General features: G+C 40.9%; 1 protein-coding gene across 4 annotated transcripts; it reads left to right on the top strand.

The window, feature by feature from the left end:
- Window positions 1-4637: 4637 nt before the first annotated feature.
- On the top strand, window positions 4638-23314 carry LOC119657696. 4 transcript variants are annotated; one of them, XM_038064731.1, is made up of 14 exons: window positions 4655-4780; window positions 15354-15916; window positions 15984-16100; window positions 16160-16482; window positions 16541-16756; window positions 16892-17256; window positions 17311-17482; window positions 17534-17587; window positions 17647-17712; window positions 22139-22308; window positions 22370-22535; window positions 22594-22671; window positions 22747-22803; window positions 22934-23314. In XM_038064731.1, exons 4-14 carry the CDS (start codon window positions 16169-16171, stop codon window positions 23061-23063), a joined length of 1788 nt encoding a protein of 595 aa, XP_037920659.1. In that variant the 5' UTR covers window positions 4655-4780; window positions 15354-15916; window positions 15984-16100; window positions 16160-16168; the 3' UTR covers window positions 23064-23314. The 4 variants fall into 4 exon arrangements, with proteins under 4 accessions (XP_037920658.1, XP_037920657.1, XP_037920659.1 ...); XM_038064732.1 differs by having other exon boundaries at window positions 4683-4780; window positions 15365-15916; XM_038064730.1 differs by lacking the exon at window positions 15354-15916 and having other exon boundaries at window positions 4638-4780; window positions 17314-17482.
- The last annotated feature ends 383 nt before the right edge of the window (window positions 23315-23697 follow it).

Raw genomic sequence — 23697 nt, 5'->3', positions numbered from 1 at the left:
TGTATTGTGTTTCCTTCACCATCGCCACCATCAACGGTATAATGTCCGGTCTCGGTCTCCCTTAGTATAGAACTCCAAATGTATCAATTTTGTCCACCAACTAGATGTCCTTAGCAACTGCCTGGCGTCCTGGACCACCGTTGTCGCTTCACTTGAGACAGAGTCTGTCACTTATTTTTTTTCTACCGTACATATTGCCCTATAGACTTTCCGGGCTGATCATCCTCACCCATGCCGATTAGATGACCCTACACCGCAGCCTATTGAGCCCGACTTTATCCATAATCCACAGAGTCGATCATCCCCACGTTGTTGGGAGCCAAAAACTCTCCGTAAGATTCTTCACATTCTTCGCATTTTTTTTTTGCTAAAAAACCAAGTCTCCGAGTAATATATGTATGAGGCGAGATCACTGTCTTGAACAGAAGGATCTTTGACCCCGCGGTGACTTTTCGAACGGACTAGTTTTGACAAACTTAAAAATGCTCTGTTGGCTGCCAACAACTGTGCGATTTCGTCATCAAAACATACTCTGATGATACCACGCAGGCAAATGTTGCCGAAGTTTGGAGTAACAGCGGAGGTTACTTTCCATATAGTACTCCCATATAGCAACATAGAAAGAACAGCCTCAACTTGATATTGGTTTTGAGATAAGTGCTTTTCCAGATTTTAGACAGCAGCGAAAGCGGATCTAGCGCTGTTAATGCAGCGGGCAACATTCAGTTCGGTGTCACCATCTGCAGAAACCACGCTTCCTATTTATACAAACCCCAGGATTTCCGTATGAGTGGAAGTAGCAGACATGCAGTAACTGCAGGCGCAACGATAAAAAACTCTGCGAGGAGACCGTCAAACCTAGTGGCTTTATTCCGTTTGAATACATTGATGGTCGAAATGATTTCTCTTCTGCTTCGAGAAGCAGTCCATATACGCATGCTACGATGACTAGCCATTTCATCCACAAGAGGAAAAACCTTATAAGATGTGATACGGTTAAGAACCGTGGTAAAGTGTTCTTTACTCCTCTTCAGCTTGCAGCGGTTAAGAGAGCTTCCACGAGCTAGATCTTATGACGCCCCTTCGAGATGGGGCCGACGACCTGTGTAGCACGCGAGTAAAGAGCATTTTTAATGGCGACCTACTGCTCATCGATATTATCAGGTGGGTTATCCAGTACATCTTCCGTCCTATCAGCAAGATATCTCACACACTGTCGAGCGATAGCTGGGTCAGTTGTCGATATTGAAATTGGGTTAGTCGCAATAGTCGTCGTTATCCAACAATTTATAATTATAGTAGGTAGATATCAGAGTACGGACCAACATTTATCTTTTTTTTTTGATTTTCCAAAAGTTACAGAACTTTCTTTAACCTACATTTCTGGTTATGCATTTAGAAGTTATGATGATTCCCATGACTGAATTTTACTTATCATGTTCTTCATTCCTTCATTTCTCACCGATCAACCAACTTGTCTTCCATGACCGCTTGTTTGTCATATACATATAATAGACGGGTAGGTAATTTACTCCCCGAAAACAATGGGATTTGTTACTTCTCCCTATTATTGAAAGTTTCAACTTGTTTGACTCAGCTGTGACGACTCCAATCAGCAAAGTTACTTTTCTTCGTTATTATTTCTGTAAAAACATTTATTTCCTCTTAACACTGAAGTGCCGTTTGGTGAACACTTGCAAAAAAAACGTTTAATGTCTCAGTAGTCGCATTATAGAACAATATTGAAGGAAGCCTTCAAGCCAGTCATCCATCGCTTCTTGATTGTTCCACCTTCTCCAGATGTAATTTTTTCATAGATCCCATGTCTATTTTTGAATTGCTATAACTAACCGTCACGGGCTCTGAACGCAGGGCAACTTAACTTGTTTGCCTTTTGTGTTCAAATGCTAATGGTCAAATATATAATATTGTCGATGATTCAGATTCAACATAAGGATCTATTAGTAAAATTCTGGCACATATTTTTGGAATCGATGTTGACTACTGGACGTGATTATATCGAACGTAACCAAGGTAAATATGTCGGATGTGAATGGCAAACATATAGGACCATAGGCCGAACTTTGTCAAAAAGGTTAAGTTTACAATACACTTCTCACGCCGTATATGGAAGAGGAGCTTCTTTACCATAAACACTTGAATCTTAATAACTGGAAATTGAAATCTCTAATCTATGGACTTGGTGTGCCTAAAATAACGGCTAACCAAGTGAAAGAAATCATACTGAACTATGCAGATCGAAAACTGTTCCCTCAATCACTTGCGATGACTTAGGAATTCCACATTCTACTAGCAAACATCATTTCACTTTATTAAGTTGGAGGTGAAACGCATGCAATGCAACTTCCAGATGCATATTAATTTTGACTATACGTATAGAGAAATTTATTAACAAGGATATTGTGTGTGTATGGTGGGGGAGAAGCTACAGCTTCTGAGCATTCAGGCCGTGTTGGCCCATTGTACTCGAACAAGGATATTACCAAGAACTGAAGTGAAAAGTTCACTGGAACTACCTTCACTTAAAATTAGAGTCAAATTATAAATGTTTCCGATTATTTATTTTATTTATTATTTATTATGTGACCTTGATTCTAATGAGTAATATTTAAAGAACTGAGGACTGAGTACTTATGAAAAACTCTTTAAAGGAAATGTAAACGTAAAAATATGCAATAAGAAAATAACAGAGCGTGCGCAGTAGAAAAGACCGCTATTTTTGTTAATCCAGTGATAAATTTTTATGATTTTGCAAGTGTGCCAAGTGCCCACACTGAAAATCAAAACCAAATTGGCCAAAGAAAAAACTGTATGATTACAATTTATTCATTTTATTTGTTATTGAATAGTTTAAATAATTAATTACTCCACAAACATTATGCTTTGAACTGAGGTCTTTTTTCCCTAACCCTCCCCCGGGAAGTGTCAATCCTCCAATGTGTTTAAGGTTCCTCTCATTATATTTGCGCTAGGGGGCAAACAATTAAGTTGGCATGGGCCGTCGCAGGGCCACCATGTCATCGGGCCTACCACGAGAAGGAAAGGAAGACGAGGGGATTTTGTCCTCGCCCTTGTTAGGATGTTAGGCAATTTATCTCCCTTGGCCCTCATCTCCCGAACTATCCCACCACGTACCGTCCGATCCGAAATGTTATCTTACACGGTCCGTGTTCACGTGGTGAACTTGTTAGGGGAGTTTGACTGGTTGCCAGCCTTGAAAGCTATGTTGATGCCAAGGTGATGCAATGCCCTACTCTCTTCTTAACACATTCGAAAAAAGCTTTACCAACTGTTTCGCATTTGCATGCTTTGTGCCTTTGCAGCACTCCCACTAGAATTGGCATTTCCAAACAGGCCTTATCTGCCCAAATGGGAAGTAAACTACTAAGGGGAATTTGAAATTTATCAATAGGTTTTATTCAGCATCCTTCTCAATCGGGTCCAATTTTGTTGAACGACCGGAAGTTTTTAAATGCCAAAAAAATTTAATTGTGATCGTTTATGTAGGCACTCATAAATTTTGTGCACTGTACCCTGAAATCCGGTCCCGGGGTGAATATCCTGTACAGAAACTAAGTGCGTAGTGAAACTTCTGTGGGGAACACTATTTTTTCGTTGAAATTTCTATGTCGCAAATTAGTTATGTGTACTTACATACATGGATATATGTAGAATGATTTGTGATTTGCTCCGCGGAATCGATGCTTCCATCTCGCCTTAAAGGTATTGTAATGTATGAAATATTTCCTCAAAAGTTAGGAAAACATTCTTCGACTAAGAGGAATTTTCCATTTAGACGAGTTCGACTCATAAACTCAATTTTATCCAGGGAATTGACGGTTCACTGTAGGAAGCAATGTGGTCAGTATTGCGCTCGCCCGAGATTATTACCCCAATTTGATTCAGGTACTCATTCACAGCTGAGTCGACTGGTATCCGATATCCAGTCACACATAACAAACCCCTCTGGCACCAGTGAGATTTGAACCGCAATCTTAGAGAGTTAGAGAATAAATCGACTTAAAGAAGTTAAATTGTATTTTGAGATATAATTTAACCGCTTTTTTTATCGTAATAGTAATGGACCCAATAGCTACTACACACACAAAGACTGAATATTTGTGAAAATTTTCTTAAGACTTTTAATGTCCCACCTATTCTTTAATCTAAAGTTGACAATACTACAATTGCACTGTTACTCGATATTCCTCCTGGATATACAAGAATCTGACGTTCTACACTTTGAGACAAATAAAATCAAAGAAAACAAGCTTTCTTAAGGTACGGGAATTCCCCTAATTTACATTATGTACTTTCAAACTAGTACATCAAAAATTCATTTTTGACGGGTCTAACACGTTTATGTATTTTTTCTTTTCCTGCAAGTTTTATTCTTATATCCCAGCCGTTTGCCTTGAAAGTATATGCTATACATATTGGGTACCAAATTCATTTACGGTCCTGTTAATTTAACTTGCAATAGCAATCGAGTTGTATCGGGTTTCCCTCTATATTCACCACACTTTGCCACCTCTAGTACTCCACTAATTACTCTCCCCTCTATGACGGCCTGCACCAAATGGTTTTTGACTTAGCAAGAATCCAGTGTTGTGACATTTGGGTGATCAGTCTTGTTTATGTTGTCTTTTTTAAAAACGCGACAGTTTGCAAATAATTGCGTTTATAGTTTTCTAGCAGAATGCTGCTGGCGAACATTAGTCCATTCGTTTCAATAGACAAAATTATAGTCAAGGACAGTGTGAGTAGTTTTTGCATTCTAGTTGCTTAATTTAATGGCGCCAAACACAGGCACTAAAGACATGAATAAACGCGATGTCAATCCATTCGAAAACGTTACTTGGTGCCGCAATGTAGTTCAGTGAATACATGGAGTGGCAAATCAATTGTAGCTCGTGCCATAATATACTGATCGATGTGCCCATAGAATTGCAATTTCCTTCCACAAACGTTTTAGCGTGCATCCACTTTCCGTTTTCAAATTTAAACGTCTACAAATGTTCTATAGTTTTCGCCCTAAATATAATAAATTTATTCTTCATGGCAAAACCATTCTGGCGATGTAACATCTCAAAGCATCGCTTGCAACTTATACCAAAATTTAATTTTATTCTTCTTGGAAAGAGGGGTTGGCTCTGCATCTCTAAAATTAGATGCAATTTAGATATGTGGTTTTCAGTCACCTCGATGAATCGGTCATCCAGGATTCATAGAATCCAATTGGCTTAGCTTAGTGACAATCTCTAGTTAGTTCTTATAGTAATTCGGCAGAGTCCTTTTTAAGGCTTTGTGTAAAACAAAACCTTATTTAAATCAGTTTATTATCTGTCTGTCCTCCGTCTGTCTGTCACACCTATTATTTCGAAAGCGGCCATTTATATTGATGCGAAATTTGGTATAAGTTTAGTTTAGGGGGGGGAACCGCAGCTCCGAGCACTCTGGAAATTGTTAGGCCCATTGTACTATCCCCGTAAATCGCCTATTCAATGGCTTCCCGCCAACGATGTTCGCAGGGTTTAGCGAATCTGAGAACATTCTCCAGAGGCAGAGAGTGTGCAAATTCTTCATTGAAGAAAACCTTGCCAAGGTGTCTTCGTCTGAGATCTGAGGATGCCGGGCAGATGCATAAAAAGTGCAGGGCCGTCTCCTCCTCCTACCCCAATCTTCTCCATATGGTAATTTAAGAAACAGTGTCCCGTTAAAAGCCCTACTAGGGTTTTCATGTCCCACTTCTCAAGGGACAACAAAAATGCCGGTCTAATGGGCTCTTTCACATGGATTTTCGCCTGGCGGCAAAAGTCTAAATTTCTCCACTCGGCTGCGTGAATCCTTGTAATTTCACCCTTCAGAGTAAACTTGACAGTAGATGGTCGGATTCCAAGAGCTGCTTCTGGCCCCACCATTGTGGATCCAGACCCTCGGCGAGCCAGTCTGTCAGCCTTGTCATTACCAGCGATGTTAGAGTGCCCCGGTACCCACATCAAGAATGTTTCCTTCAGTCGGCTAAGTTTCAGCAGCACCTGATGACAACTGCCATGCATTAACGGAGAACAAAAATAATGTCATTAAAAACGAATTATACACCCGACTGGACAGAATTTTTGATGGGTTGCCCTCCAATGACATTAAAATATTATTGAAAGACTTCAATGCTAAAATTGACAACGAACTGTTCCATGAGGGCAGAGCTTTCATAATGGAACAAGCGATAATGGCCATAGACTCATCGACTTCGCCAACAACAAGAATTTAGTTGTAAGCTCCATAACATACATAAAATGACGTGACCATCACCAGACGGGCAGACATTCAATCAAATCGACCACGTCCTCGTCGAAAAAAGAACTGCCTCAAATATATTGGACGTGACGACGCTATGAGGTACTAACTGTAGCTCGAACCATTTCCTGGTTAGAGGGAAATAACGGTGTTCAGAGAGCAGCTAAAAACACCCTTAGGCATATAGAATGGACGAACCGTACCGAATAGTTCGATGATGCGTCCCTGAAAGTGATTAACAAGAAAAACGAAGTTTGCCGACTACTAATCGAAAGACGAACTCGAGCCAGAGAAGACAAGTATCACGAACTAAGGTGATACGCTAAAAAGACCTGCAGACGAGAATAATGAAAGTTCAATAACAACAAAATTTTAACACGTGACGGCAGTTTGAAGTAGAATGACGAACGAGTAGCATTTAGCATAGTGAAACAGATGGGGATAAGTTTTAAGCCGCGAAACATCCTCTGCAGAGATCATAGTGGCAGCTTTGTTTAAATTAAAATCACATAAAGCTCCCGGGATCGATGGTATCCCAGCCGATCTGTTGAAAGGAAGGGGAATAGAGCTCACCATCTTGCTGATGTTGAAGATGTTTTCCCGTAAAGATACGGCTAGTAAAATAATCTATTCAATGTGGAACTTCCGATTAACCAAGTGTACTTTTTAAGATTTTGTGTAAAACAAAACCTTATTGAAATCGATTCACGTCTGTCTGTTTGTCACACACACTTTCCTCCAAAACGGCTAAACCGATCCGAACGAAATTTGGTGGAGATAGGGAAACTAACGTCCCCATACATGCAAAAGGGGGCGTACATTTTTTTCTTCAAATATACTCATGTGGAATATCAAATTAAAGGTCTCGATTAGTACTTTTCGAAGCCGGTCTTAGTCTTGATATTTGTTGGAAATGTGGGGTGTGTGGGGGGTTGAAAGTGATCATTCCTTTAAGGGGACCATTCTCAGAAACTACTCAACCGAAAAATCTGAAAAAAATCAGGGGGCTACCGCTATGTGGTGCCTGGGCTCCGAAATACCTTCCATACTTATATCTGTACAAATAAAGTTAATAATAGTATATTACTATAATTTTTAGCAATTGGCTGCAAAACCCCCCTTAAGTTCATGCTAGGACCACGAAATTTCGCAATAATATAGGGTATAACATAGGGAAATCGCGCTATTGCCAACAAAGTTATAATACCTCAAAGTTGTCGCTTTTTTGCAAATTCAGGACTATGAATGTCAATATCATCCAAAAGTGGGTATTCTCACATAATATACGTATATATTACGTGCTACGTACTAAGCAATACACAAAACCTTTCGTACCTGAAGCGTCCAGCTTCCGGTTTCCCGACTTGTTTATATCTGATGTAGGCTAAATTCTTCGCATTTACTAATAATATAAAAATCAGAGGTGAAGCGTATGAGGTTGACTATTATCAATACAGGGCTTTCCATTAAATGATTTATTTAAATCGTTTTTTTTCAGCCGTTGTTCCGTTCACAAGCAGAGTCGGCTCGTCGTGATCGGTTTTTCCACGATCGGTGGAACCCCATATCGATCGCGGATATCCTCATTTCGGATGTGATGGTATTTGATACAGTTTGAAACAAGGAATTTGGAGTAATTTCAAGTCAAACAGTTTGGAATTGTGTACTATGACTGCACGTCGCTGTACTATAGAGCATGATATGTTTGACGGAAATCGCACTATCACTAACAAACTTATAATAAGAGGTTAGATATTGTCTTCTATTTGTAGTGAAGTCTAAAATTGATAGATCAGTAACTTACTCCAAACTACAATTTTATTTTATTATGTATATATGTATTTCGGGAGCAACTTACTCCCTTCATGAGTACAAAGCTACTTAGCCGCAAGTCACACAGATTAATATAAGTTTGGCATAAACGCCTATATCAATCATAACACGTCAACAATATTGCGACATCTTTGTTGGTTTACTGAAATATGTTTTAGTTCCCTTCATAATTGTCCGAAAAATCAGGCATTCCGTCACTGTTCTGTGCCTTTTTTGCCATTCTGGAATAGTCGATTCCATTACACGCCAGAGCAATGCAGTTTTCACCCCACCTCCGTCTTCTGATCAACACTTTCATGGAAGTTCTTCGTTTGAAATTGTGGGCATGATTGATGAAGGCTCGAAATTCTCGAATACCCGTGATGGTACCTTCCATGTGCTGCTTTCATATAGCAGTGCAGAAAAACGCTGATCCGGAACACTTTTAACTAGATCTTGTTGGAGTGTTGAGATAGTTGCCTTCCCCGCATTTCTCAACGCCTTCGAGGCTCTGCCTTTTTTTGCAAATAGGAAGAATTCTGTGATCAGTCAAATTGTGAATCCTAAACTTTGTTGGTGTTTATATTCAATACAACTCTCCTTGTCTCCTACAAACAAAGGTCAAAGTTCGTAGCTCGGTGAGAAAACATGCAGATGTTATCAGCGCTACCGTTGGTTTTGAAAAAGATCTCATTGTTCATTGAAGCCCTAAATATGGTGCCGGCAAGCATATGGAAGGGCACCAATAATAATAATCGCAGGCGCATCAATCCAATTAGAGACTGCAACGGAACACTACAGGACTATGGCACACTGTAGAAAGCAATGTGGTCAGCATTTTGCCCGCTCGCAATTATTTCTCTGATTTAACTCTGGTATTCTCATTCGCGATACAAAGCCCTCTGCCACCAGTGAAATTAAAACCGCAACATTCCGCTACGAGAGTGGCGCTTTAACCACTAAGCCATACGGAATTATATCGTTAAAGGTTTAGATGCTTCCCAACCACAAACACAGGAAATAAACAATGAAATAGACGAACATTTTCGAAAAATAAATAGGTTCCCTTTTCTTGGTCTTTGTCCCGGTTACAAACGGGTTCGGTTCGTCGTGATCGGTTGCGCCATTTTATTTTATCAAAAGTGTGATCTGAATGTGGCCGCGAGGCCTTCAAATCACCATCCAGCGTATCAACCCATCGTTGTTTCGGCCGACCTTTTGGTCACTTACCATCGACTTCTATGTTCAGACCAATCTTAACGAGTGATTTCTCGTTAGCGCGAATTACATGATCATTCTATGGAAGACGTCTCTCTCGCATTTTTTCCATGATTAGTGCAACCTCATGTCGATATCGGATATCCTCATTTCGGATGTAATTAAGACGTTATCTTGATATAAACAACCAGAAGTCTTCCTTGTTTGCTTCAACATTTCCTCTCTGGTCCTCAATAGATTTACGAAAGCGCTTACGGAAATTGCCAATGATGCTGGCACACTTATGCTACGTGATATCATTCCAGGTGCGTGTCAGTGCCGCGCCGCTTGCAGCGAGTCGAAGGTGGCGTATTGTGTAGTCGAGACGGAGTAGCGCATCGGGTTAAGGTTCGGTGGCCCAATGGTCGTGCACCAAAAATTCGGAAACAGCTCTTCGAACACCAAATGCGACGGTGGCCAATCCTCTTGAAGCGTTTGCTTTCGTCATGTCATTCAGAAAGTGAACACGGGTGATCTTGTAACTGTTCCTTTGTCAGTTTGTACCATGAATGCTCCAGATTTTGTTCGATATGGCAACGGATATTTTGCATCTTTTGAGAAGTAGTAGAGATGATTGGTCGCCCACTCCGTCCCTTATTGCTAACCCTCCAAATTCCCTTTAGAGGTTTGTAGACGAGCGTCTAGGTTTGAAATCGGCCGTTTGAACAATGGCAGCCATCTTCATTCGTGCCTTATGTATTTCAGAGTGGTTCGGAACCTGCTATCCATTTAATGGTAAGGCATATTAATCCAAAATCATACTTGGGGATTTTAACAGCCAAGTAGGGAAGGAGCCCGTATTCAGGCGATACGTTGGCTCCCATAGCTTACACGAAAAAACAAATGATAACGGACTGCGGACTATTCAATTAGCAGGGTCACACGAAATGGTTGTTGGAAGTACCTGGTTTGCGCGGAAAGCGGTCCACAAACATACGTGGGCCTCTCCAGACGGGACCACTTTCAACCAAATTGACCACGTGTTGATCGAACGCCGCCACCTCTCAGCCTTGATGAATGTCAGAACATATAGGGGGGCCAATATAGACTCGGATCACTATCTCGTTGGCATGGTGCTCCGAGCTCGAATAACAATACCACCTAGAATCCCCTCTGACAATCAGGTGAGAGTGAACACTGAAGCCATCCACAACACAACCCTCCGCGACACCTATAAGAGGGAAATGGATGCCGCAATAACCGCAGTCAATAGAGGACCTGGAGATGAAGCATCAACTAATGATCTTCACAACCACCTGAAGAACGTTATCATGGATACGGCCACAAATATACTTGGCCCCAGCCGCAAAAGGAGTCGGAACGGCTGGTTTGACGATGAATGTAAGCTAGCAACGGAACGGAAGAATGCCGCATACCGAGTAATGTTGCATTCCCAAAGAACGCGGGCACGCGCAGAGACTTATCACGAACTCCGTCGAGCGGAGAAGCGACTTCACAGACGGAAAAAGGAAGCCTGGGAGAACCAACAAGTCTGTGAACTAGAAAAGTACAGGGAGCAACCGCACCAGGCGCGGAAGTTTTACCAACAAGTCAGCAGGATGAAGCCTTATACACCTCGATGCTCATCCTGCCGAGACAAAGAGGGAAATCTGATTTCCGACAGAATGGGCATATTAGAGCGATGGGTTGAGTACTTTGATGAGCTACTGAACAACCAGAACATCGGCGAGTTTGATGTCCCGCCAACTGAAGACGACGGACAAATACTGCCACCACCAAGTTTAGGAGAAACAGTCCGTGCAATTCATCGGCTAAAAAATCATAAGTCGCCAGGAGCCGATGGAATTACAGCCGAATTGGTTAAATATGGAGGCGACCAGTTACACCAAGTGGTTCATCAACTTGTGCTCAAGGTATGGGACAGCGAATCAATGCCTGACGATTGGCAGCGAGGCATAATCTGTCTCATACATAAAAAGGGAGATATCACACAGTGCAGCAATTATAGAGGTATCACGTTGCTGAGTACCATCTATAAGATATTCTCCACTATCTTGCTAGGCCGGATAGCCCCATACGCCCAGAACATCATTGGCCCATACCAAAGAGGCTTCACTCCAGGCAAATCAGCAACAGATCAGATTTTCTCTCTGCGGCAGGCGATGGAAAAACTGTTGGAATATGGACAACAGTTGCACCATCTGTTCATCGACTTTAAAGCCGCCTATGATAGCATAGCCAGGGTAAAACTGTACACGGCCATGGGAGAATTCGGTATCCCGACGAAATTAATAAGACTGACTAGGCTGACCCTGACCAATGTGCGAGGCCAGATAAAAGCAGCAGGATCACTCTCAAGACCATTCGACATCAACAACGGTCTACGACAAGGGGATGCGCTATCATGCGTCCTCTTTAACCTGGCCCTCGAGAAGGTGATCCGTGATGCTGAGGTGAATGCAAGAGGTACGATCCTCTTCAAGTCCACCCAACTACTGGCCTATGCTGACGATATCGACATCATGGGAAGAACCACCCGAGACGTTCAAACTGCCTTCATCCAGATCGAGCAGGCGGCGCGAGATCTTGGGCTGCACATCAAAGAAGGCAAGACAAAATACATGGTGGCAACGTCAGCACCGAAGACGAATCAACCAACAACATCAAACCGCACTGGTCAAACACAAGCACGAACAAGAATAAGGAGAGGGGAATACAACTTTGAGACCGTTGACAATTTCAACCGATAACAACTACGATGATGAAATCCGCGCACGGTTGTTGTCAGCCAACAGAGCCTACTTCAGCTTACAAAGACTGTTCCGCTCGAAACGTCTCACCATAGGGTCAAAGCTCTTACTGTACAAGACTATGATCTTGCCAGTCCTCATGTATTCCTCGGAAACTTGGGTTCTTAGCAAGAAAAATTGCGAACTCTTGGCCGCGTTTGAGAGAAGAATCCTCCGAAGAATTTTTGGCCCCCTACGTGGGGATGGACGATTCCGTAGCCTACACAATGACGAAATCTATGAGCGATACCATGACCGTCCGGTTGTGGATAAAATCCGGCTCAAAAGGTTACGGTGGGCGGGTCACTTAATCCGTATGGATGAAGATGATCCCACCCGGAAAGTCTATAAGGGCAATATCTATGGTAGGAAAAGAAGACGAGGCAGACCCTGCCTAAGATGGAGCGATGGCGTGGGCCAGGACGCCAGACAGCTTTTAGGGATATCGAATTGGTGGACCTCGGCGCAAAACCGGGATGTCTGGAGTTCCTTATTAAGGCAGGCCTAGACCGGATACCGGTTGTTGCGCCGTTGATGATGATGATGATATTAATCCTGGGGACTGACTCCTTCCTTGTAGTGCATGGAGCATTTTTTTATCTTGAGCGAATACTTAAGTATTCTCAGGAAATATTTGCTGGCTGACGGTTCCAAACCGTGTACCATAGTGAATCTGTTCGCGATGGGTACTCCTAAACACGTTTAGGGATTGAGGAAGCCGTATCTAATTAAGGACAGACCGGGCAAATTAGACAGAAATTTTCTCCCATTTTCGTATTCAATAGACCCTTTCTTTCGAGCTGCCGGTCCAAGTTTTTACAAAAGGACGAGAGACAGTTTCATATAGGCAGAGGTAAGTCATAAGATGCTGCCTAATCTTTGCCCTGGGAGCAGCCTGAACAAAGGCGGTTTTAACACTGAATATAATTCGCACTCAGACAGCATCTTATAAGTTGCCTATCTCCTTGGAGAAACCGTTAGTCATCCTTTTAACAAATAATTTAGTTGGAGCTAGTTATGAATGGCATGGGTTTCCAAATAGAGTATAATATGTCAACTATCTCTCGGCGCCATCGTAACCAGCTTCAAGAGATCCCATTCAACAATTACACTTCTCAAGAAGCCTACATTTATCCATCACCTCCCGCGTCACGTACTTAGGGATGCTTGATTTTGACGGTACCACCGACACATTGATAGCACCGCTCGACACATTGACAGCACTAGATTCGCTTTCGCTGCTTTGTTTAAAATCTGGAAATGCACTGCGTTCACTGCAACCTATTGAGAGGGATTTAATCCACACACGTCATTATGTAGACTATGGAATTGTTCACTTTCCTTTAGGGAACTAAAAGCTCGCAATTGTTCTTGCGAAGAACCCAAGTTTCTTAGGAATATATGAGGACTGGCAAATTCATTGTCTTGTGCAGTAAGAGCTGTCGTAGCTGCAATCAGTTGTGATAGGAGAAATTATTAACGGTTTCAAATCTCTATTCTTTATTTATTTATTTATATATTCATAATTTTTATTCTTCTAAATTTATTGTTCTCAGTTAATCAGTGCTATTTGATGTTGTTGTTTCTTTCGTTTTTAATGCTGACGTTGCAACCATATATTTCGTCTTGCCTTCATTAATGTGCAGCCCAAGTTCTCATGCCGCGTGTTCGATCTAGATGAAGATAATTTGTAAATCTCGGTTTGTTCTTCCCATGGTGACAATACCGGCAACCTTTAGACCGCTGTTGATGGTGAATAGTCTCGAAAGTGATCTTACTGGACATTGGTCATTGTCAGTCTTTTAGCGTAGGGGGGGGGGGGGTATGGGTTGATGATGCTCGGGATATATGGGGCTATCCGGCCAAGCGAGATAACGGAGAATATATTATAGATAGTACTCAGCAACGTGATATCTCTCTAATTGCGTGATATCCCCCGTTTTACTTATGGGACACATAATGCCCCATTGTCAGTCGTCAGGCATTGATTCGATGTCCCAGACCTCGAGCATAATTTGATGAATCGCTTGATGTAGATGATCGCCTCCACAGGATATCGTTTTGTCGATATTAGTTGCGGTTATTGCGGCATCTATTTCCCCCTTATACATATGTAGATGTTATGGACGACTTTGTTTTAGATGGCTTCAGTGTTTACTCTCACCTGTTTGTCAGAGGGACATCGATTAGTTATTGTTCTATCTGACGACATAATGTCAACTTATAGTGATCCGAATTTGTATTTATCCCCCTATATGTTCTCACATTCATCAGGGCTGAGAGGGGCGGTGTTCGATTAAAACATAGCCTATTTCATTGAAAGTGGTACCATGAAGGGATAAATGACAACCATGAATAATCGTCGATACAAAAATGCATTTCTGATCGGCGTTGTTTCCATGGTGCAAGCTGCTGATCACGTGCCAGAAGCATGTCCTAAAATATGGCTTTGCGCATGAGCGGAATTCAAATATCGAATATGCACCAAGAAGTTCAGGGTTAAACACTAGAATTCAATGTTTTCGTGAAGGTCAAACAGCTCAGTCCTGAGGCCTGTTACATTTCAATGATACAAGGAAACGGAGGTAACCACAATAATGGAAGCGATCTCTCATGTATTTATTGGAGTGAAATCGCACACACTACCGCAAACGAAACGCATCCACATTCCATTTTCCTTGAACTCTTTAATTTCCTTAAACATTCATGACACTTTCTATTTGGGTAAATATTCATAATTCACATCTGAAACACGATCACTTTAACATTTCCACAGGACATAAATTCTCTTTTCATTATAACATTCAAATCAACTTCTTGGACCTTGATCGCTTCTATTCCCATAATGCATTAACTCTTTGCTGCAAACCTGCATCAAATGAAATTGGGTGTTCGCGACATATCCTATTAAATTTCATAGATGGCCACATGACCCAGTGTTTAGTGACTTATTGATAATTCTAAGAAAATATAAAACTGACTACATAGTAATTTTTTAAGTGTACATTTTTTCTTTTAATTCTTGTTGAAAAATATTCATAAGTAAACCAGGACACGACTACAAAGATTGCTGTCCAAAGAAACGCAGATTTATAGTTTGCTTATTCCTCTATAGAGAGATAGGCCATTACGGCAATAAAAAAGTTGGCTCTAAATATCATCGGCAACGTTAAGCTCTCTTATTGTTTTCTTGGCCTTTAACCAGTACATTGTCAGTGCATTTTCAGTGTAATCCTGTTCGGATAACAAGCGGAGTTGAAGTCACTAAAATAGATGCAGCGTCAACCAACGAAACCAGCGTATGACCAATGGTTTGGCCATAACTTTTTGAATTGCCCCAGAGCAGTTTGTGCATTCGTACACACTAAAGATTATGCTGATCGTACGAGATTTTCTCCTTTCAAAATCTATTGAGAGAGGAATTTCTCCGAAAAAAATCGTAGATGTCGTCCAGATTACCTTCAGCTCAAAAAACCACATGAAGCACTGAAAATTTAACTGAAAAGCCGCATAATAGTACTTCCTATCAATATCCCGAGATTTGGATATGGAACAAATGAAAGAGGCTGGATAATAGAGATTCATGCCCTCCATTAGAACAATTAGTCAACTCAATCAAACTATTACAGAGTTAATAGGGAATCCGACCAAAATAGATACTTCACATAATGCTGTAATTAACTGACATCAAATATAGATTTGACAAGTTATTGTAATTAAAGATTTCCGTTAAGGTCGTGGTCCCACAAATATTAAAATAAATTCGGATCCATGAATATGTATGTAATTAACTATCAAATGCGATTCAATGCCAAGAAATAGTAATTGAAATTTACTTATTTTCAGAAAAAATATGTTCATTTCATCACACACTTGGATCAATGCCTCACTGTTCCAAATGATTGGGAGTCATTCATATACACTTCCCGCTACATAGCACAACTTCTATCACTTAAAAGGACGGTAAGTGCAAAATTGAAGCTAACAATAAACTTCAAACTAACTCTGTTATCATATTTCAGCCAATACCTATGAAATTCTTTAGAACATTGAAAGTCAATGAACTTCAAGTCATCACCCTGCCCGATGGAACTGCAATAAGAGTGAGAATGTTTGCAAGTAAAGAACTTCGTGGAAATGTCATGTTCCACTTTGAAAGCAGTTCGCACTTCAAAGCAATATACAGTGGGCCCTTCATTGAATGTAGATCTCTGTTCCTCGACCAATACTTTCGCAATTGTGTACTCTCCCAAATAGATGAGTTATATGTGGATAATACGCGAGCATACTGCACTCATAACGAGTCGTTTCGGGATATTGGAGATAGTATAACTAAGATATTTGAGTTCGTAGAAACAATCTTTTAAATTTTTATATATGATCAACTGATGAAAAATTTGCAGAAAACATCCGGGTTGTGTTATAATGATGAATGTTGCGGCTTTCGGCTACGAGGATCTAATCTACCTACTAGCGAAAGAGTACGGGTTCAAAATTTTCGTTGGCTCACTTATTTTCGCTTTTAAAAAGCACAAAGTTGACAAATTGTTCACGACTCGCATCGAAGATGCTAACATCGTTATAGGAGAACGTTCAGTAACACTGAAGAATCTACAAAGGTAAAGAGGAAAAGATTTACAAAATGTTTAGTGCTTTTACGTGTTTATGTTTATCACTTTTCCTGAATTTCCCTTTTACTTCATTTATTGCATATTTTTCTTAACTTTGTGATTTTCTTCGTAAAACTTCCATAGTCGATTCGCCCAAAATCGAATAACCGTACACTTCGTCGAGTCCAACTTTGAGCTTAAAAATAACTTCACCAACCTCGGCTTGTACTTGTTGCACTGGACGCCACATCCATCCTTATTCGAAATGTATACGCTGATAAGTTTTGTAAAGCCGTACAATGTCTATGGAATATATCCAGACATGCCGCAACTTCCAAAATCCCTAATCTGCCTTTGCAGAAGGAAGGCTTCCATGGGAAGCAACGAGAATAATAATCAAACAACAGCAACTGAGAAAAGTAATTGTTCAATGCTTCCAGTTAATGATCTAAACGCAAAGGGTGGGACTGAAATTATTCGAGGTGCCACTAATACACAAGAAGAAAAAAGTAATTGTATTCAAAATGTACTATCTATTTCATATTTAATTTGCCAATTTATAGCAGATAGCATGACACCGCCTGTTGCGGTCATCAAGCCTATTGGTATGGGAAGTCTACCCACCAATGAAAGAAGAGAAGAGAACAATGAACTTGATGTTCAAACTGATATCTTCGACAAAGAATTATCTAGCCTTTCATTGTCGCTTACTAGTTCGGATGAAAATTCATCAAGGTAAGGTATTCAACTCAAAATGATAAACAAATGTTAACTTTCGTCTTATAGTACTGAGATATCGGAAAGCGAAACACATGATGAATCAAGGAGGAAGAATAATGAGTAACTAGAATTATTATTTCTTTATTTTTTTGGGAAATAATACGGTACAATATTTTTAGGGATGGAAAACAAGTGAAGCCAGTACATTATAGTCAGAAAGACCACCCGATCCCGTCGCTCGAGAGGTTGGTATATAAAAAATTATATATTAAATTTAGTGACTAAATATAGTTTCGAGTTGAAATCTGTTTCTAAAAATTCAAAGATATATGAACTTTCTCTTTTACGAATCATCATTAACGGCTTATCAAAGGGTATCCAGTCTAGGCCTGCCTTAATAAAGAACTCCACAGATGCGGCTTCGCGCCATGGTCTATCAATTTGATATCCCTAAAAGCTGTCTGCGGTCCTGGCCGACGCCATCGCTCTATCTACATCTAATGTAGGGTCTACCGCGTCTTCTTCTTCTTCCAGAGATATTGCCCTTATAGAATAGAAAACCTTAAAGGAAGGTCAGTTTCTGATCACTTATAACATCCCAGAATGGACAGAACTCAAAACGTCACCTAGTCTCAACAACAATCTAAATTATAAAGTCGTTCAGATAATCTTACACTGGAAATTAGATCATTTTTTTTTATAAATTTCATAAGAATTTAGATTTAGCAATATATTAATTATTAATCAACCCGACCCAGACAAGGTGCAAGCGATAACAAGCTTCCCGCGTCCAAAGACAGTGAGGGAGTTGAGGAGGTTCTTGGGCATGCTAAACTTCTACCGTCGTTTCCTGCCCAAGGCCGCCCATCACCAGTCCATTTTGAACGCGTACTTGTCTGGCCCCAAAACTAAGGACACACGAGAGATCGTGTGGTCTGAAGAGGCTATCCGCACGTTTGACAAATCCCGTCAACAACTGGCCGACGCTACACTCTTGGCATTCCCTCTGCAAGATGCACCCCTAGCCGTTTTTGTTGATGCCTCTGACATCGCAGTAGGTGCTGCCCTTCAACAAAAGGTGGATCAAGTTTGGCAGCCGTTGAGCTTCTTCTCGAAGCAGTTGAATTCCGCTCAACGGAACTACAGTACCTACGACCGCGAACTGCTCGCCGCGTACTTGAGCATCAAATACTTCCGTTTCTCCCTAGAAGGCAGGCCGTTCACAGTGTTCACGGATCATAAGCCTCTCACGTATGCTTTGAAACAGAAGCCCGACAAAGCGTCCCCTCGTCAGCTTCAACATCTGAGCTTTATAAGCCAGTTTACGTCAGACATCCAGCACGTGTCCGGCAAGGACAACATAGTTCCTGAGGCTTTGTCTCGTGTCTCCGAGGTTAACATCCCCGCCTCACTCGATTTCTCGGCTATAGCCGACGCGCAGGAGGATGATGCGAGGACTCGGAAAAGGGACCTCGGCCATACATTCCGGCCACCTTTCGCAAGGAAGTGTTCCACGCAGTTCACGACTTAGTGCATCCAGGCATCAGGACAACAAATCGGCTAGTCACCGAGAAATACTTCTGGCCCTCTATGAATAAGGATGTCAATTCCTGGGCCAGAGAGTGCATCGCATGCCAGAAGTGTAAAGTCTCCAGGCATGTAAGGAAAGAAGTGGGCTCATTCCCCCGCACTACCAAGCGATTCCACACAATACACCTCGACATAGTAGGGCCTTTGCGAGACTCGCACGGTTATAGGTATTGTCTCACAATCATCGACAGGTTTACGCGGTGGCTTGAGGCAATACCTCTGAAAGATATTACGTCGCAATCATGTGCCGAAGCCCTCTGTCGAGAGTGGATACCTCGCTTTGGCGTCCCTGCAGTGGTCATCACTGACCAGGGAATGCAATTTGAGTCCACCCTTTTCTCCGAGTTAGGCAAACTCCTTGGTTTTAAACGCCAGCGGACTACTGCATACCACCCGCAATCCAATGGGATGCTAGAACGTTGGCACCGGACGCTGAAAGCCGCCATTATGGCACGCGACGATCCATCCTGCTCCCAAGTCTTGCCTCTCGTCCTACTCGGCCTACGTACAACCCGCGGAGAGGAATTTGCTGCCAGCCCCGCGGAGCTAGTATACGGGGAGAACCCGAGACTCCCAAGCGATCCGGTCTTCGGCAAGAGATCGGGTCTCACAGAGTCGGGGTTGGTGCGTCTGCTGAGGGACAATCTCCGACGCATAAAAGCCATACCACCCACCCGACACTCGTCCACACCTGCCTGTTCGCCCGAGGAACTGGACACGTGCACGCACGTTCTGGTCAGGACGGATGCCGTCCGGAAGCCGCTGCAGCCTCCATATGAGGGCCCGTACCGCGTTCTCGAGCGGGGGGAGAACATTTCTTCCAGCTCGAGATTGGTGGACACAAAAAGGCGGTCTCTCTGTCCAGGCTGAAACCCGTGTCCGCCCCGAAGCAGCGTCGTGTCCGCTTTGTGGATTGACGGTGAACGAAGTTCCGGGATCAATCGCCGAAACCCCTAGGTTTCATCTGGGGGCCTGAGTGATGTGGCGCGGCAGGATTCATAGCATTCGAAATTTATTTCGAATGTTGCGAATGCGAGCAAATAGATGGCGCGGAACTATCCACTTTGTAGAGCTCGCCACGGGAGTGGAAGACTAGCGAGGAAAGTGTGCCATGAATTAGGGGCAGAAAGAAACACATGAAGCGAAATGATTCTCTTCTGCCTCTAACGTGTAAATAGTCGTTTGCTCTTACTGATTCATTAAAATTAATACATTCTAATTATTTCATCTATCGAGTATTGATTGTAAAAAACCTAGTCTATGTTCCGGTGTACCTAAAAATTGTGGCTTGCAAAGAAATTGACTATTTTAGTTAAACCAGTTTCGTGTATGTGATGCAGTCCTTTGGTGTGCGCCCACGTGGTTGCTGCGAGCACATGGTAGCATCTATCGTTACAATAGAAGCGAAGTATAAAGTTCTATAAAATTAACATTTTGACCACTCAAATGGAAAAAATGCTTGTCGGCCACAATCAATCACATTGCACAGCTGTTTATGGCTCCTTAAAGATTTACTTCGGCTTAATGCTGATGCTTCAAAATTGCTTCCGCCCCTAGATGTTTGGGATTTCAATATAACATAGGGGTAACATTGGGGCGGCGCAATTTTCATCTCAGACTCAGATTTTCGCATTTGGCTTTGTACTTCATATATACACTGTATTTGATCGTATACACAAGAACCCTTTCGTAACTATTAGCACAACACTTCACATGTACGAGATTTGTTGATGGCAAATACAGTATGGCGTAACTTTCATTTTACCGTTCTCTTCAGCGCCAATGATTTGATTTAGGAATTGCTTTTGGGTTTCAGTTGTCCCATGCTTTTAGTAGATTGCTTTGTTCGCCTGAAGTCTACGGAGAAGAGTTTCTGATGCAAAATTTTCACTGCTTCTCGGGAACTTTGTTTGTATTGATTGATCGTCTGCGCCTATGCAGACAAATGCATGACTTGGATAAATGTATCAAAGTGGTTATAATTTGCAACTGCTTACTATAACAGAACTTTTGTGAAAAAAGTAATTTCTGTTAAGAAGTAATTCGGCACGGTAAAAATAATAGCGGTGGGAAGTTTCTTTACATTATTTTACTATTGTTTGAGGAATTCAAGTTGAAGGCATGAGTTGAAATAGTTCGGAACAGATTGAGGTACTATAATTTGAACAACCGAAACGAGCTACTTTTGAAAGCAACACATTTTACAAAAAGAACTTGTTCCTGGAAGGCAATTCCTGTTAAAAGGTGATAAAAACTCAAAACTCAATGAAACAACAAAGCACTTATTGAGGTCAACGGACACATAACCCAATATTACCTAAGCATTATTTGGTTTTTGTTCAATTTTTAAACGAAATATTGAACTGCTATTATTTTTACCGCTCCGTGAATGCTGCTATCTATTCTTTTTCTCAATTATAAGTTACAAGGATGTTTTGTACAACACAACTCGTCCGCCCTCCAAAAAGGTCATAATGAGATGATGAGACATAATTTACTTCATACTACTAAAAGAAGTCATTACCAAGCAACGAGAATTGTTAGATATATTATTACATTGGACATAATTTCTCCAAACGCATTTCAGGTTGAAGTCTTACAAATGTAGGTTTTATTACACAGCCACGTTAGGCGACTGAAAATACAAAGTTATGATTACACGATCCACGATCTCCAGCGTAGTAAGACCTCCGTTTGTTGACCGTTTCGGCGAAAGGTGCATGTGACAGACAGTGGACCGATTTCAATATGGCTCTGTTTATTAGAAAATCTCAATTGATTTTTCCAATATTCCACTTCATTTCAACACAAGTTGCATTCATCTGATGACTGTAAGATAACGGTAGCATTATTCGACACATTGTGGGTGTGTGACCTCTGCAACTATGTGTACTTTTTAACAAAAATTCACTGATGAAGGTAGCATGTGGCTAATGAAATGCGCATATCGAAGAATAAATAGAATTCACTGACTCAAAGATACAATTTTGCTTTTTTTAAAAAAAAAAAAAGTCACTATTGGTTTGTTTCCTTGTGCTAGATTTTATTTTCAATTTGAACATACAGTTGATTTTATTACAGGAAACAACCTGCAACAAAAAGCAATCCAAAAGTGGATAAGACTGTAGATATAATCAGTGATGAAAGTGAAGAAAATGTTGCCATGTTATTGCCTCTCTCCGGTGCAAGTAGCAGAAGAGCAATTGAACTTCCGCGAAATGTAGTTAGCATGAGAGCAAGAAAAATGAATGGTGAATAAAATTCAGAACATACTCAATGTGGACAATATCTTATTCACATTTCTATTTACAGATGATCTAACTCCACGGATAGCCATCATTAAACCATTCATCCTGAAAGAGGAAATGATCGTTGAAAACGAACAAAGGGAGAGTACAGATAATGTTGGAACTGATATTTTCGATAAAGAATTGTCTAGTCTTTCGATCTCAGATGATGCTGAAGATATTTTTTCAAGGTAATCACTCAGCATAAAACAAAGCACATTACTTATCTCCTGTTATTCTATTCGTTAGCGGATCAGATGAAACAGATATTTTCAAGATAAACGTGTCTGCACAAGGCAATTGCGCAGCAGATGAGGTAGTCAATATGTAAGTTATGCTTCAACGAATTCTACAAATAGATTTTCTATAAGTTACGAAGTAATAACTTTGAATAATTTTCAGAAATGCATATAATCCCACGCAAGCGGTATCTCCGAAGCCAGTGCAGAGGGGAAAAAGGTAGTTATCATTAGTTAAATATCATTAATCAGGTTAAAGTACTTTTTAACATATGAAAATTGATAATTTTCAAGCAGCCAATTACGAAAATTTTCTGAATTGTTGAATTTGATTTTTCATTACATTTCAGAAAATACCCAGACAGTGCAATGAAAAGCGTGCCTTTGAATTCAGGAAAATTTATTGAATCCAAGTATAAAACGAAATCATTTTCCAAAAAGAAGCCACTTATAAGGTATTCCGACGATTCTTCAGATTAAGTTTTTACACAATTTGCAGTTTTAGAGGTTACCATTGTAAATTTTAATAGATAAATTATTTTTTACCATTAATTTTTATAAAAGATTTTGAATGAAATCAATTTAGTTCTAGATATTACCTAAAAGACTACATTTTTTTAATATCATGAATGAATCTACAAAAGTTTTATATCAGCTTATAGAAAGAATCGTGCGTTTATAAAATTTACGTATTAAAAACCCAAAGTATGATTATGAAATAAAATAATGCAATAAAACCACCGAAGTAATTGATATGATCAGTACAGGAAACGAATCAAAGTAAACAAACATTCCCTACGAAATGAAGTGGCCAGCGAAAATCAATGATAGCGCGGTGGTCGTGAGGCTAGAGCGCTGGCCTTGAGTTCAACTCTCAATCATCGTCAACGTTTGTGTTCGTTTTGCTACTGTGAGCTCATCCCTTGTATTAAGTGTGCTGATAATAAAACTTAAGGTACGACCTCATATACGCTACGCGACGCGACACGACATGCCTACGCAGCAGCCAACTACAAACAACTACACATTTGGACATTTCAACAGATGGATACGAACAAAAACTGAAAAATTGTAGCAGTCACCTGAGTTCATTATATGGAAATGACACGCGACA

This window comes from Hermetia illucens, chromosome 5, assembly GCF_905115235.1.
Source record: "Hermetia illucens chromosome 5, iHerIll2.2.curated.20191125, whole genome shotgun sequence".
Lineage (NCBI taxonomy): Eukaryota > Metazoa > Arthropoda > Insecta > Diptera > Stratiomyidae > Hermetia > Hermetia illucens.
Note: the sequence above shows the minus strand (reverse complement) of the source record. Positions and strands in the feature narration are given on the sequence as shown.

Coding starts and splice junctions, on each gene's coding strand:
- LOC119657696 (XM_038064729.1), top strand. CDS start 4,721: ATGCTGCTGGCGAACATTAGTCCATTCGTTTCAATAGACAAAATTATA. Junction 16,101..16,159: donor TTCTATCACTTAAAAGGACG/GTAAGTGCAAAA, acceptor ATCATATTTCAG/CCAATACCTATGAAATTCTT. Junction 17,588..17,646: donor TCAAGGAGGAAGAATAATGA/GTAACTAGAATT, acceptor CAATATTTTTAG/GGATGGAAAACAAGTGAAGC.